The sequence below is a fragment of the Camellia sinensis genome, chromosome 13, assembly GCF_055761805.1.
Source record: "Camellia sinensis isolate YWXY chromosome 13, ASM5576180v1, whole genome shotgun sequence".
Lineage (NCBI taxonomy): Eukaryota > Viridiplantae > Streptophyta > Magnoliopsida > Ericales > Theaceae > Camellia > Camellia sinensis.
In genome coordinates, this window is record NC_138973.1 from 93,944,338 (window position 1) to 93,960,460 (window position 16,123).

The 16,123-nt window shown below is 37.7% G+C and overlaps 1 protein-coding gene across 1 annotated transcript; it reads right to left on the minus strand.

Annotated features, from left to right (window-relative positions):
- Positions 1-4,664: 4,664 nt before the first annotated feature.
- Positions 4,665-12,183, minus strand: LOC114285319 (acid phosphatase 1). Its single transcript, XM_028228369.2, has 3 exons — positions 11,632-12,183; positions 5,761-5,970; positions 4,665-5,016 (listed from the first exon to the last, which is right to left on the minus strand). Exons 1-3 carry the CDS (start codon positions 12,012-12,014, stop codon positions 4,839-4,841), a joined length of 771 nt encoding a protein of 256 aa, XP_028084170.2. The 5' UTR covers positions 12,015-12,183; the 3' UTR covers positions 4,665-4,838.
- Positions 12,184-16,123: the final 3,940 nt, after the last annotated feature.

The window sequence follows — 16,123 nt, forward strand, 5'->3', positions numbered from 1 at the left end:
TAGTTAAAATGCCTAGTGTGATTCATTTTTTTCAATTCCAATGCACTAGGCATATGATTAGGCATTTTGGCTCAACTCATATTCACTAGCTACATGTAGCTAGCCTTCAACGCTAGGCAAAATGTATTCAATCATTAGGATCATTTCCCTCCATCTTTGTTGTTGACGTGGCATTCTATAAAATTAATAGTATTTGGATAAATAGCTAAAATAAAGAGCATGATTGGAGTAAAAACATAAAATAGTTGATAGGCAAAATAAAATATATACTTTATAGTAATATTTAGATAGGTAAAATGCCTACTACCGTTGGAGATGCTCTTACACATTACTTCTCTGATGTTTATAAATGTACTCATAATCCCCTTGTGGTTTTGACTGATGTGCAAAAGTGACGGAATATGACGAAATTATTGAAAAGACTAGAATATCCTTAGATATTTATAGTGCCTACATGCTACAATCTCTTCAATTGCTTGATTACGATTTTGAGAGTGGGAGAGAGAGAGAGAGATACACATAGGTTAGGGTTTGAAAGGATTTCCAAATTGGATTAGTAACAATCGATTGAGACTACAAAGAATCTACTTTACCCCAAGTAACGATCAAAAAACCCTAAATTTATTGAATGTTTGATGTTTTGCGTGAGTATTTGAAGATTTGATTACGATTTTTAAAATTTATCATATAATATGTTTGGAAAATTACTTCTTTGATGTTTGATGTTTGCGAATAAAAAAAAAAAGAAAAAAAAAAGGCTTTATTGGTAGGGTTTTGTATATGATATATTTTTGGTGGCTTTTTGTTAGCTTTATGTTAAGGTTGTTGCCTTTTTGTTAGCTTTTTGATAGAGTTTGTATTGTGTGTTTCGATAAAATTGTGGAGTATAAGTGTTTCATCAATTTTTTTTACTTAACTACATGAAGATAGGTATATCTGGAATAATAAATTGGGGATTTTTTTTTTTTTTTTTTAATGTAAAAATGGCTACAGATTTGGGGTTGATAGTGGTCCCCTAGCTGTTTGTTGTGTATTGGGAGATAATATGTCTATTTATTGGGTTAATTACATTTTTGTCTTCTTTATTGCATATACTGTGTTTGATTTGTAAAATGGGTATGATGATTTATGTTTGTTTATTTACCCTAAAGCCTAAATTATTGTTAGGTTTTTTATTTGTTTATGTATTTTTTTTTTCTTTTTTTCTTTTGTATGTTGTAATGTTTAGGCATTGATTTGTTTATGTATTATTTTTGTCTTTTGTGTCTTGTATTATTTAGGGTGAGGTGATGGCAATAGATTTTAGTGTTGAGTTACATTACGGAGGTTACTTTACTAAGCCTCCAAATATAGTGTATAAGGGAGGGAAAGTGAATTACTTTTAGTACTTTGATCCAGATAGGGTTGGGTTTTTTGATTTTCAGAAGTTGTACTTGAATTATCCCTCTACTAGCCAACTATATTAAAGAGTTCCTTGAGAAATATTGGACATTAGTCTTAGGGAGATGAATTCAAATAAGGATGTAATTGATATGTTATTCTATTATATGGATCTGAATGTGGTTGCCTTATATGGAAAAATATGGTGGAGTGGATTAGGAGAAAACTGATGAACAGAATACAAGTCAAGAAAAATGGAATAGAAAAATATGGTGACCTTATTTGTATAAGTGTGCAACCTAAACTAGAGTCAAAGAAAGAGGATGTTAGGAATTGTTTTGTTAGCTTTGTAGGTGACTTAAAGTTTGAGGTGCATTGTTCTGATACAACTCATGTAGTGGATTTAAGGGCAAGTACATGTGGGTGTAGAGATTGGGACCTAACAGCTATACCTTGTAAATATGTCATAAGTTGTATATACCTTAATGGGGAGAAACCTAAAGCTTATGTGCATAATTACTTCAGCAATGAGACATACTTGAGGACATATTCTTTTATGATAAATCATATGCCAAGGGAACATGAATGGATTAAGACTGAATATGATGCCATAGCCCCTTCTTACTATAGAAAACCAGCAAGAAGGCCCAGAAAAGAGAGGAAGAAAGCTGCTGATGAGCCCAAGAATGTACATAAGTTGTCAAGAAAACACAAAACAGTGCAACATGCAAAGTGTATTGGTTTTGGACACAACAAAAGATCATGCAAAGGTCCAGTACATAAAAAATCCCAATTCTAGGAAATCTACAAGTCAACCAAGCAAGGTACATTTCAATTTATTGTAATGCACTATTTCTATACAAACTAAATTCATTTCAATTTCAGTTATTTCATTTTGTGCATTTCAATTTGTATTTTTCTTGCAGTTCTCAAATGCTCAACAAGCTGCAACACACTTATCTTCATCCCCAACCAGTTGTCATTCATCATGTTTCATCCCAACAAGCTGCCAGTACTCACCCTTTTCATCCCAACCAGCTGCCACTACTCAACCACAACCAACAATGCCTTGTGGAGCAAGTGCAAGTGGAAGTGCATCAGCTAGACATGTGCCCCAATTTGGAAGGGAATTTACAATACCTGAGAGGAATGCAAAGGATAGAGGAAAAGGTTTGAGGGATTAGGTTTAGGTGACCCTATCTGATGATTGAAAAGTTATTTTTTGTCATTTTTGTAAGGCCTGTTATTTGGGGTTGCTAAAACAATCTTTTTGGATAGCTAACACAATATTGGTAGTTCTAATGGTTTTGTAATTAAAATGTTGGTTTTGCTGATATTTGCAAGGCTTACTTGGGATTGATAGAACAATATTCTTGGATAGCTACAACATTAGAATAAATAGGTGCACATGTTGTTTGTCAAATGTTTTGTAATTGAAATGTTGATCAGATGTTGGTGAAATGATGACATGTTAATGCTTAATGAACATTAAGTAGGTTTTATAATTGAAATGTTGATGAACATAACAGGTTTTGTAATTCAAATGTTGAAATGTTGGTGAACATTTAGTAGGTTTTGTGAGTGAAATGTTGATATGTTGATGCTTAATGAACATGCTTCAAGTGTCGGTATTGAACAAGTTTTGTAATACTTCAAAAATATATTTCTTTTATATCTGAAAATAGTCTTCAATATTACATATCTTCCTTCCTCATATCAGGTTACATAACACTTTTTATTTTTGCTTTCATTTTAGAGTACATGCAATATAGCATACAAACAATATCCAGCCTCCTAGCAACATTCTTTGATACAACTTTTTCTTTTTTTGAGCTTTTTCAACTTCTAACTCCATATAATTTACTCGTTGCACGAGTCTTGGTAGGAGATCACGCGAGCAACGACACAATGGTAGGTCAATCCACTCAAAATATTCACAAGTGGCTTGAATTTGAAAATTTTAATAAATGAGTTTAGATTTATATTTAAATATTATATAACATAACAAATAAATACATTAATTACTTAATTACCAAATAATGAAAGTGATTACCCCATAGTTTGCACATCCTATAAATCTTCTTCCTATATTTGCATTTGTCCAAGCTGTTCTCAACCGAGATCTTTGGCCATAGTAGCATGTACGAGCTAAGCTCTGTCCACTATAATGGGAACCCTGGGAGGATGACATCTTCAAAAATGAAAATGGTCCCAGAATTTTTTTTGCTGGAAATAGTAGGTTTGGTGGCTTGATGGTTATATGAGCAAGTAGAAGGACAAATTGGTCACTCAAAACTCCAATTTTGGCGCCAAAACATTCAATTCCAGTGCAGACACACTTCTTTGACGTGTCTTTCCCACGTGCTGTTAAGTTTACCAGATTTTGTCACTTTTGCGCATCAGTTAAAACCACAAAGGAGTTATGAATACATTTATAAACGTCAAGGAGTAATATGTAAACGCGTGAAACCATAAGAGAGTAAAATGTAATTATCCCTATTTTTAAAGACAACATTTATCCTCACCATGCTATAGCAAATTCTTCTTTAAGATGTAACCAAACTTGATCTAAGAATCTTCTATTTGTATTTGCACAAATATAGACATAGTAGAATACATTCGTAAATTAGAACACATAAATTGGGGGTCAGGTATTTTGTTTACGCAAAATGACAGTAAATCGTATATTTAAGAAAACTCTTGAACAAAAAATCAAAACTAGAGACAATTGAATGGCTAGATTTCAGCCTTTATATAAAACTCCAAGCTCCTAATTGGATGGATCATGCCTCTTGATGTGATCAGTCCAGATTCAGATCTGGTCACTGGATCAAGCTTCTATGATGCAAATTGCACCTTAAATGGATGTGACGATTATACACATGCGATCGTGATTGCACCGCTCCCAACAAGGTAGTTCCCTGGCCAACGGTTGCGCCATATCCCTCCCACAGAGTGTTGACTGTGCTGTTGCGTAAGCACCAAGCCACCTTAGATAGGAAAGTGTTCACGCCGATAAGCTCATGCAAAGTGCACCACCAAATTACCAATGCCTATGCAAACATATGGGGATGATTCTTATGGTTTGTGTGTATTCAATGCAATATTTTGTGTGGTCCTTTTATCAAGTGCTGCAAACTCGATTTATTTTGAAAATCCCAACATCTCCAATTATTAAAATAAATAAATAAATAAAATTGGGGCTAACTAAGTTGTTGTAATGGCAATCAGGATAACAAAAACAAAAACAAAAAAACATTTACAAGGTCCACTGATACGCAGGATTAACAAGATAAGCCACCAAAAGTGGCCATGAATAATAAGCCATTGAATTATTGAAAAGAACTTGGACAACAAACAATAGGACAAGATCACCCAAAAAGAGCAATAATTTACGAGGATCAGGAGTGTACATAATTGCCATTTTTTTTTTTTACTATTGTTTTCCTGTTTTTGTTTTAGGCAATGTAATACATTGGATTTGGCAGTTTGAAAGATCTTTGGGCCACTGCAAACCCTAACAAGTCACTCCACTGATCCCCAGAGCTCCCATGGATTGTATAACCTTCATCTTGTAGCAACTTTCTCCTCTCCGATTTGTACACAATGGCCGGCTTACCTGAATCAGCAGGTCCCCTGTTTCATCCACAGAAAAAATACTCATCACTAATCCATGATGTTGAAGCCCCAATTTGATAACATGGCTAGCTAGACTCAGTTGATTTCAATTGAAGTCAATAGAATGTGGGTATATTTGTTTTCAACATTTTTTGGTATTTGGTATGACGAATCGAAAGACAAAGCGGAAAACGTTTTTCCGGGATTAACTGAATATGTGTTCATTTGGGTGGTAAATGTTATTTGCTATTTAAAGGCGAAAAACATTTTTTAAACAAGAATCTTATGACAAGCCACGCTCATTGTCATGATCACCACCACCACCAACCCCTCCCCACAACCACTAGTATTATCATTTTCAGATCAAAACCTATGCTATATATGAACTCAAGTACAAAAATCGGGCGCCGGTGCTGGTGCTGGTGCCGGTGCATGTCCATATTTCAGATCTTCATAGACCTAAATTTTAAGATATTGGTATATGTATTTAAAAGTTGGATATGGATACGGAGACTCGTCATAAACACTTACGTGCATTGCATACTTTATAAAGAGGTATAAAAAGAAGTAGTTGCCATCATCAAATTTCGTGTGACAACCAAACATAGGAAAACATTTTTTGCGAAAGACAGTTTTTATGTTTTCTGCAGAAATTGTTTTACCCGGGAGGGTAGCAACCTATTTTGAGTCTTCTTTATTTGAACTTAAAATTTTCTAGGAGAGGAGTAAAAATAAGTATTTTCCATCAAATTTTCGGCTTACCTCAATATAAGCTTTTCCCAGTTTCTATACCCAGAATACTGAAGATTTTTCACTGTGACATTTCTCTGAATCTCACTTCGTCCTGTTAACAGAAATATTGTAAAACCCATCTCCTGAAGCTCCTTGTACAACTTCAAACTTGCCGGTAAGGCAGGAGCCTCAGCCAAATCCACCCATTCATCGAAAGAGACTTCATCGAATGTTTCTGATCTATGTTCAAAAACAAGATAAGTCTTATTTACTTTACTAACAATATAAACGCAATTTCATCAAAAGAACATTCAACTGACAGAAGAGTCCACATAAACAAAACGAGTTTGAGTTCATTAGGATCGGAGTCAGCCTTCTATGAACTCATGTGCATTGGCCCATGGCCCAAATGATGGTTCAAGTGAATTTGTGGCATATGAATTCCAAATTAAAATTCTGATGTAACTCCATAGCTATTTATTGTGATACTCGAATACACAAGACAGGGCAAGGTAAAAAAGTTGAAAAATCAAGAATTGTTTGAACCAAACAAACTAAATCATTCAAAAAGATCAAAACAATTCTACCGTATTGTTTCACTTGGACATTCTGACAATCAAAATTTGTGACAATGATCAGTGTTTGAAAAATTGTAACAAGTAGGGTGTATTTAATCCTAATAAGAATCACAAGTTCCAATGATATAGATTGACAATTTAAAGATGGATTTCAAGTTCAAATATTGGATCATAAGATTCAGTTTTACAAAAAGAAAGACATAATGCTGACGAGGTCCAATTGGATTTCAAGCGTTCAAGAATCCTTATCTGCAGCAATGATATGCTGATGAGAAAGCAGAGTCAAATCAAATCAGTTCACAACTAGAACTATACAGCTCCAGAAAGCATCTCACAATTCACAAAGTTACAATTTCCAAGTCACTTGTTACCACACCAGAAATCATTGAGCAAACCCCTTCAATGACTATCCAAAAGTTTAGCCTCCCTAATAGCTTTACAATGTAAAAATATAAAAGAAACATATCTTCTTCAAGTCATAGATCAAAAGTTTGTTTCGGTGAGTTATTTTGGTTAGCTTAGAAATGGAAACATAAGAGAAATAACAACATAATTTGCAAACATATGAAAATGTTTGGAAACAAAAACCAAGCTAATTTAAATGTTTACGCAGTCTCACTAATTATAAACAGTCTCACTAATTAAATAACTAAACATGTTGAGATCTGCACACCTCCTTGCATAAAGGGAACAAGTGTCAAATTCAGAAGTAAAACTCATATGCAAACAAACAATTGTCAAATAATTTAAACAATTGTCAAATAATTTAAACAAATCAATCTTATCAAGAACAATTGTATATGATTCTAAATGTGCATAAGGTTCCAACCAAGTCAAACATGAAGCTCTGAATTTACAGCACAATTATGTTGGAGTTCTTTTTCCAATTCTAGCAATTTACTTCTTCAAGCACAAAGGCCTCCATTACAAGCCCAACATTTAGAAATTTGTACCTTAAAAGCATCTACACATATTGTTAGTGGATTTCATTCAACATTGGAATTTCTATGTAATGTATAACATGAGTTTGCAACTATAATCATGTTTAACTTAAAATTCTAGGCCTCTTTTTTTTCATTAATTTTTCACTATTCAATGTATACATAACTGTGGTGGGTAAAAATCGAACCACTTGGGCGGCGGCGGTGACGCGGCGGATATAGCTTGACTCCTGACTTGAAAAACACTTAGATAAAGGTAAAGGGGGGTGGCTAGAGCAGCCCGAGGACCCTCCGATGCCTAAGTTAGTGACAATGTAAACAAAGGTCCAAGACTCTAAGAATAGGGTTCAAGTTGTAGTTCTTGTGTACCTCAATGGTGCTGATTGCTTCCCTTTTATAGCTGGCTCCTACTAGCTATTTATGGGTTGTTAGGTCTCTCTCCACTCCTCACATCAACCCCATTTCTTTAGGGATTATGTTCCACCAGCTGTGGATTTCTAGGAGTTGGTTGAGCCTAAGATGGAGAGACGTGAGTTGACTGGGTTTGCGCCCTTCTTGGGCGCGCTTTCTGCCGCCTTTCTTCTATCCTAAAACTCCCCTGACCTAGTCTGGTCCTGGGCCTTAATTTTCCTGGGCTAACCTTCCATTTTGCTGGCTTTGTGACCTTCCTGTCACTAGTCCAGGACTTTTAGTCCTGCCACAGCCTGATTTGCACAATAACAAAGGTAGATATGTACACTTACAATAATATTGTGAATGAGAGAACTCAAACAATGTAATTCGTCAATAAAAGAACCATTTCAAAATTATTCAACTAGTATGGGCCTTAGGGTATTGATTTCACAACCTTTACTTGCATTCAATTATGTTAGTCATCTTTTCTTTTGGGTTTGGGAGGCCAACAGTATGGCATTTGCCATTGAAGTCCAAGAGGACATTCTTTCGTTGAGGTGAAAATGAAGGAACACCTTGACATCATTCAAAGCAATAGTAAACCCACATTTTGTAACAAATGAAAAAACTTGTTAAGGGTTATATTTTCTGCAGATCACCCCACTATCGGAGCACGCACCAAGATATTATCCGCTTTGTACTAGGTTTTGCTTTTCTAAAAAGGCCTCTTGGAGGTTTGTGGGCATGGTACACTTTATAAGGTGGGTCAAGAGTCCTTAGCAAACCGACGTGGGACAGATTTTCACTCCCCACATTAGCCCACCAGCGTGTGGGCCCACGTAGTGGAGGTAGGGCCTAGCCCTAGCCCTAGCCCTAGCCTCTTTCCCCCCTCCAAAGTGGGCTGAGTTACGGGTTCGGCCTTGGCTCTTTTCCCCACTCCGAAGTGGGCAAGGCCATGGGCCTAGCCCTAACCCTATTCCCCACTTTGAAGTGGGTAAGTCCATGATCTAGATTTCAAAACTCCTACTCACTCTGAATGAGTTAAGCTGAATTGAGCTTTAACATATCACCCAATGCCATGCGAGTGTGGAGCACATGGCACCCACGAATAACGGAACTGCTTACTCAAGTAGCTAACAAAGTCTTTGCTTTCCTCCAACGAGGAGCGGCCTAGCTAAACGACAAAGACGCCAGGTGTCAGAGAGATGAACTTGAGGAGCAAGTCAAGCCTTCACTATAAAAGATAACCTCATCTCCTTTCACAAGGGTCCGAATTCAATTACTCCCACTCTAAACACTTGTTTTCCCCATTCTCTCTCTGGCCTGACTTTACCATCAGAGGAATTTCTGACCAAAAAAACCTCGGTCGGGCAGCCTCATTGTTCATTATTTGTGCAAGCCTTCACCCCCCGGAGCGAAGCAGTTCAGCCACGAAGCGCACTTACTCTCTATATTGCAGAATCATGTCTGCACATATATCTATCTATATCTATAATTCGAATTTCAAATTAATCACAGCATCTGTTAGAAGATGTAAACTGAAACAAAAGTTCCATTTTCCCCGACTAATTGGAGCTAAATTTTTTGTGGTATGAGTATATATTAACCCCTACTTGGTTCATAGATTTTGCAAGAGAAAAGAACATAAATTTTTTTTAATTCACGTTATCATTTTCCCTTCTCTTTCATGATCTTTAATCGTTCTATAAAAAGTTTACTACAAAATGTATAGATCTTTGATTTGGGGCAGAAATTATGAAAAAAAATACCCAAAAAAAAAATGGGAAATTCAAAATCTATAATGAGCCTTGAGTAAAAGGAAAACACAAATGAATATTAACTATAGCATGGAACTTATTCTCAAGTGCATATCATGTGCAGATTATGATTTGAATTAGTATTAGTTATGAAAAATTTAGTTCCAAATAAATAGTTTAATAGCCACATTAGTAGTGCTTGGTTTGTTTTTTTTCATTTTTTCTTTTTTGACAATCGAATGTCCTGGTCAACTCACTTTAATCGTATAATCAGTTATCAAATTATCAAATTGAAATTGATTACAACCTATTACAATATTTTATTGTCTCGCCTTTAGTCATGATCAAAGTGACTTTTAATTATATTGATTATGATCAAAAAAGGTTGTTTTTAAAAGTTAGTTAAAAATTGATTTTTTAATTTTTTATTTAAAAAAATAAAAAAAATAAAAAGATGATGTGACCCAAAGTCACTTTATGTAGCTCAAAATTTATTTTTATAATTGGAGTATTACCTTAGGCACATTTTTTATTTTTATAATTGGAGTATTACCATAGGCACATGTTTTATGTGTACAGTGGCCTGTTTTGAAAAGTGTAAAAGAAAAAAACAAAAACAAAAAAAAAATCAGCTTATTGACTTTTAGGCATATGTGGGTCCCATCACCTTTTCATTTTTTTTATATTTTTTATTAAAAAAAAAAAAAAACTTTTTCAACACTTTCCAAAACAACCGGAAAATGGGATAAGGTCGCCCTCCATTCTTACATCTTTTCATATTCATTCATATTCTTCTACTACGCCCAAATTCGGATTTCCGTCAATAATTCCAACAGTTTACTTTGTATATATAAAGATTATTCATATAAAAAATTAATTTCATCATAAAATTATAAATAGAAGAACAAATTACATTTTGTTTATAAAATGAATAGCAAATAGGATTATAAATTTAAATCATTTATTTTGTAAAATAAAACGTGATTTGTTTTTATGTTTATAATTGTCTGATAAATTTAACTTTTTGGCCTCTTTCGGGTAAAAGGTTAAAAATTACTTTAATTTTTAATCTATTTTGAATCGTATTATCACTCTATTTTTTAATATATTTTTTTAAAAGAAGTAAAAACATTTAAAAAATTAATTTTTAACCTATTTTTCAAAATAACAAAAAAATAACTTTATTATGAAATCTATAAAATGGACGGCTTAGATTAAGAAAAATGTGGAGGAGAGATGAATCTTAAGAGCATCTCCAACGGTAGTAGGTATTTTACCTATCGAAACATTATTATAAAGTATACATTTTATTTTGTCTATCAACTGTTTCTGTTTCATATTTCTATTTCAATCATGCTCTTTATTTTAACTATTAATTCAAATACTATTAACTTTATAGAATGTCACGTCAGCAATAAAGATGGAGGAAAATAATCTTAATGATTAAATACATTTTGCCTAACCTTGAAGGCTAGGTACATGTAGCTAGTGAATATAAACTGAGTCAAAATGCCTAATCATATGCCTAGTGCATTGGAGTTAAAAAAAGTAAGTTATATAAGTATTTTGACTAACAAACATTATATGCCTAATGAGTTGGAGATTTTGAAAGGCAAAACAAAAGAAAACCCAAAGGAATCATAGGGTCAAAAACACACAATAGGACAACTGGCTTTCCACCATGTGACCACTGCATGATAACCAACCCTGTACCATTTCATAATGAGTAATGTTAAAAGATTCAAAAATATTATTAAAATTTTTACTATATTTTATTTAGACGTTTGAATTTGTAAGTGTTTGGGAAATTGTTATTTTAATAATTTTTTTAGTTTTTGATTATTTTAAGAGGTTAAAATTTTTATATTTGAAAAAATTATTAATTTTTTTGTAGTTAGATGTGATGTTTGTAAGAAAAAAATAAAATAATTATGAATTTGATGTGATATTTTATCTTAGATTTATTTTTTTTGAATTTTTAACCAATTTTATCTTTTAATATTTTTTTAACAAAAAAAAAACACTCCCAAACACCCCTTTACATTATATGAATTTCAGGTTGATAGAAAATTTAAAATCTCAAACAGTATTGCTTCATAATTCACATAGCTCACCATTGGTACCAACCAATTGATCAAACCTATTCCACGTGTTCAAATTTCATTGGAAATAAAAAATTCTATTAATATAATATATTCAATTAATCAAAATGCTCAAAAACTTTTCACTCACCCGAACCCGTGGAGCGCGTAGTACGGTAGGTTAGAGAGCAAAGTCTCATCGATATCGAAAACCCAGGCGTCCTCGCCGTTTCCGGCGAACTCCACCGTCTTGGCAAAATCCAGCGAGTTTAAGGCGACCATCTCGGAGTCGGAACGGTAGCGAACGCCGGTGAGGTAATCGTGGACGTAGTCTTGGCACCTGGAAGGGACCTGAGTCCAGATTCCGGCGTCGTTGGTCTCGACGGAGAACCGCCAGCTGTCGCAGTAGATCAGATCGGCGGCAGAGGATTTGTGGTACTTTTCCGGCGAGATTTGGATGATGGATTGAGAAGAAGATTTGGATATGAAGCTCAGAATGAGGATGAGGACGAATCGGCCAGAGTAAATGTCCATTGCCGGAAAACCGAAGGAAGTAGTCTCTATCTCTCTCTCTCTTCTGGTTTTCCGGGTCTGATGATGAGAGAGAAGAGAACCTAATAGAACGATGCGATCTGATATATATGCAAATTTTTGCTATGGATTAGACTTTCATTATGGACAAGGGTCTAAGACGATTAAAAAATTAATTAATTAATGGAGTAGGTTTGGTTGTTCAAATGATTTGAATGTGTTAAAATGATGTTATTTTACGTTTAAAATGACGTCATTTTAAGTATTTTAAGTCATTCGAGTTATAATTTTTCAAGCCACCTAATATTGTTGTTAATTAATTAATAATGACAAGTGTATATCAATTTTGAATAAAATAAATAAAATGATATAAGTTAAATTTTTTAGTCATAATTAAAAAAATATTATAATTAAATATAAAATGAAATATAATTAAATAATTCATAAATTATTATTAAAAAAATATCATAATTAAAGAAAAAAATTATTCATAACATAATTATGAGTACATATGATCTACTATTTTTAAAAAATTGTTAATTTTTTATTTACTACACTATTATTTGTTTCTCAATTTTTTCTCAAAATTTTAATTTTTTTCAAATTTATGACAAGTTATGACATATGTTGTGTTTATTATCACAAATGTTATAACTAAATTCTTCTTCATCATAACTTTAAAAAAAATAAGTCTTGATAGTACTGCTAATCGTAGGCCCACGCTTCCAACGTCGTTCCCCGATCACTGAGCCCACCAGAGTACCTACACAAAAGCCCAACGGGAGACAGGAGTCCCCCAGCAGACCCTTTGACGGTCAAGTTAGAAGAGAGAGGGGTTAATAACGAATGATCGGAGAATAACGATAGGGCACCTAACCTTTTTGTGTCTTGGAAGCCTCCTTATATCCTTTGTTTATCATTTCCTTGTCCACTCCAACCTGTCACATTAGCCGAAAGTCTACGCTCTAGTTTGCCTTGTTCATAGTGAGGCTGCATGCTCCGACGTGAAGGGATTATCGCATTTAATGCTATAGGGGCTTCATTAATAGCTGATGTGTGGTGCAATAACTCTGCAGGATCTTTGTCTGCTTACGTAGTTGGTTCTCCTCTTGACAAGTGTTTAGATGCCATTGGTTCTTGGTGCAACGTTGGGTTCCAGTAATGTTGGGCTTTAGTGTTTGAAACGTGTATTGGGCTCTAAGTGGTGGGCCAAAAACCTCTATGGGCCCACTTATGTCAGTAGTTCTCTATTCCCAAGTGCAGCTTTAGGCCAACGAAGCGAATGGCCGAGTAAGAGAAGGCCGACAGCGAAGGGTGATCGGGGAAGAAGACCGACCGAGAGGAAGGCCGACCGCAAAAGGGGGACCAAGGGAAAAGACCGACCGAGAGGAGGGCCGATCGCAAAAGGGGGACCGAGGGAGAAGACCAATTATGAGGAGGGCCGATCGCAAAGGGTTACCAAGCGAGAAGACCGACTGTGAGGAGGGCCGACCGCAAAGGGCGACCGAGGGAGAAACTGGTAGCGTGCGGGGCTTGAGAAGCGGCGGGGCACTTGGTGATGTGAAGTGGAATAGACAGGGAAGGGAAAAAGGGTAGTGAATCGTGGTCATACACGTGGCATGATCCCGTAGTAAGGGAGGTGATGCGTTGGTAGAAAACGAAGGGGTAGGACTAATATAGGGTGTGGAAAAAGGCGAGGGCGGAAGCTTTCGAAAATTTTCAAACTGGCGAAATTGGATCTCTATCCTTAGAATATAGGCAAACTGTGGGCATTTAAAGTTATTCGTTTTACTTATCTTTGCACGACACATCCCAGAGTTGAACTCATTTGTTTCGCATGACACGCCTCTGCAACACTTTGCAAACTTACTTATGCCAGCGTCCGAAGCGATACGCAGACACTTAGAAGGGATGACTCGAGATGAAGTGCAAGCCATGAGGCTAAAGGCATTGGGAGAGGACGATGCAATGGAGTTGGCTGAACAATATAGAGCAGAGAGGAGGGAAAAAATGGGGGCTGAGCAAGCGGCGTGGGCTCGCCCAGCGACGATGATCGTAGCCGCTAGGCTAATTAGCCAAATGGAACCGGACCACTGGCACACCAATGCCGACAAGTCTACGTTCATGGTGAAGGAGTTAGAGGAGGTACGAAGAAAGTACCAAATTTCGACAGAGATAAAGCTGAGGTTTCCCACGTCTAAAGAGAGGGGCGTCGGATGCACGACCGACGGAATTTACGCTGTATGAGGAGATATTGCGCGGGGGGGCTGAGGCTGAGGCTGCCGCTCCCCTCAATAGTGGTGGACGTACTAAACCGGCTGGAGGCGGCACTTGGGCAGCTGATGCCCAACGCATGGAAAATACTAATGGCCTGCACGATCGCATGGCCACAGGCGACCGGAGGGGCGACTATGACAGTAGAGGAATTTTTCTCTTGCTACAAGGACTCTGGCCAACAAAAAAACGTGGGTGACCTTACAGGCAGTAGCGGGCCGAGGTCTAGTGGTAGGCTTACCATCTTTAGTAAAGGGGTGGAGGCCGAGATGGTTCTATGTATCGGCAAACGGTGGGAGGGAGGTTCGCATAACGTGGAAAGTCCCCACGAAGTTAGTGGAGCCAACACTAGACGCGGAGGCTGAGAACAGGGTGAAGCAGGTGAAGGAGTGGGGGGAGAAGAAGGGTGCGACGTGGGACGACCTGATTCGACCTTCAACCTTGTTTGCCTTGAGCCTAGGGCCGCAGCCGACGAAGAAAGATCCTACGCAGGAAGAGTTAGAGGCAAGGAGGAAGGCAGAACAGCGGAGAGCGTTCACCAAGGTGGACCGGTATAAAGAAACACAGTTGGGGCCTGCGCCTAAACTCGCGATAAGGGAGTGGGTTCGACCACGACCCAAACCATTGGGAGACAAAGATCTAATTGACTTTGCCCCACTGCCGCCCCCAGTAGACCCACTGAATGAGAAAGGCAAACAGGAGGTGGAGGCAGTGTTAAAGAAGACGAAGAAAAAGAGGGCGGCGGCAGAGGGGAGTAAGGGCACCTCTGTTTTAAAGAAGATAAAGGAAGGGAGGGCGAAGGAAGCTCCAGAAAGGGAGATTGCCCAAGTGCCCAAGTGGGGAAAGAAAACATGGGCCCAAGTGCCCATGTGGTGATGACAGTGGGACCTGCGCCAGAAGTATCCCCCAGTCCTGGTGAAAGGGAAGCTGGGGTTAGCAAACCAGTGATGAGTGCCGCGTTGAAGACCACCATGTACCACTCGCGCGCTAGCAGGTCGGTCGTTAAAAGAAGGGGGGAAGCTAGGGTCGCTGCCGACCGTCTCGTTGGAGTAGTGGAGGATGCGGCCGTGCAATCGATGACGCGATTAACAAAGGCCGACCTCCTGAGAGGGTTCAGCTCAGCACAGATGGAGGCGACAACCTTGGCGGCTACCCTAATGAATAAGGCAGTGCACGCGAAGGTGGAGGCTGAAAGGGTGAAAGCGCAGCTGTAAAAACTAAAGGTTGAGACAGCGGACTAGAGAAAAGCTGCTCGAAGTACATGCGCAAAGGGGCTGGAGTATGCACAAAGGGCAAAGAAGATGGAAGTACTGGCGGTGGTGTAGAGCTACTTGGTAGAGCGTGCTGGCATCAAGCTCGTCGTGACCAAATCAGAGCTAGAAGTGGAACGCCACAAGGCGGTATTGTTGGAGTTCGAGTTGGCGGGCGAGCAGAGGAAACTAGACCTGCTCCAACAAGCCTACACCGCTGCCAATGAGAGGTTGGAAGAGGCCCTTTCAAACAACGAAGATCTGCGCAACCAGGCAATCAAGGACAAAGAAGACGCAGATGGTCGGATTGCAGAGTTAGAGAAGGCACTAGCAGAAGAGAGGACCAAATTGGCATCCGAGAGGGCGACGTACCCCGACTTATGCGTTGCGGTCGTAGAGCAATTCAAGGGGTCCACCGAATTCCAGATGGCCATTGATGCCACGGTCGCCAGGAGCTTAGCGAAGGAGGGGGAAGAGGGTGCTGGGCCGTCGGGAGTGGCCGCGGGAGGTAAAAGCGAAGAAAAAGTGATCCAAAGCTTCCAGCGGTCAGACTTCTACAAGCACGAGATGAGCCAGTACTAGGACAGC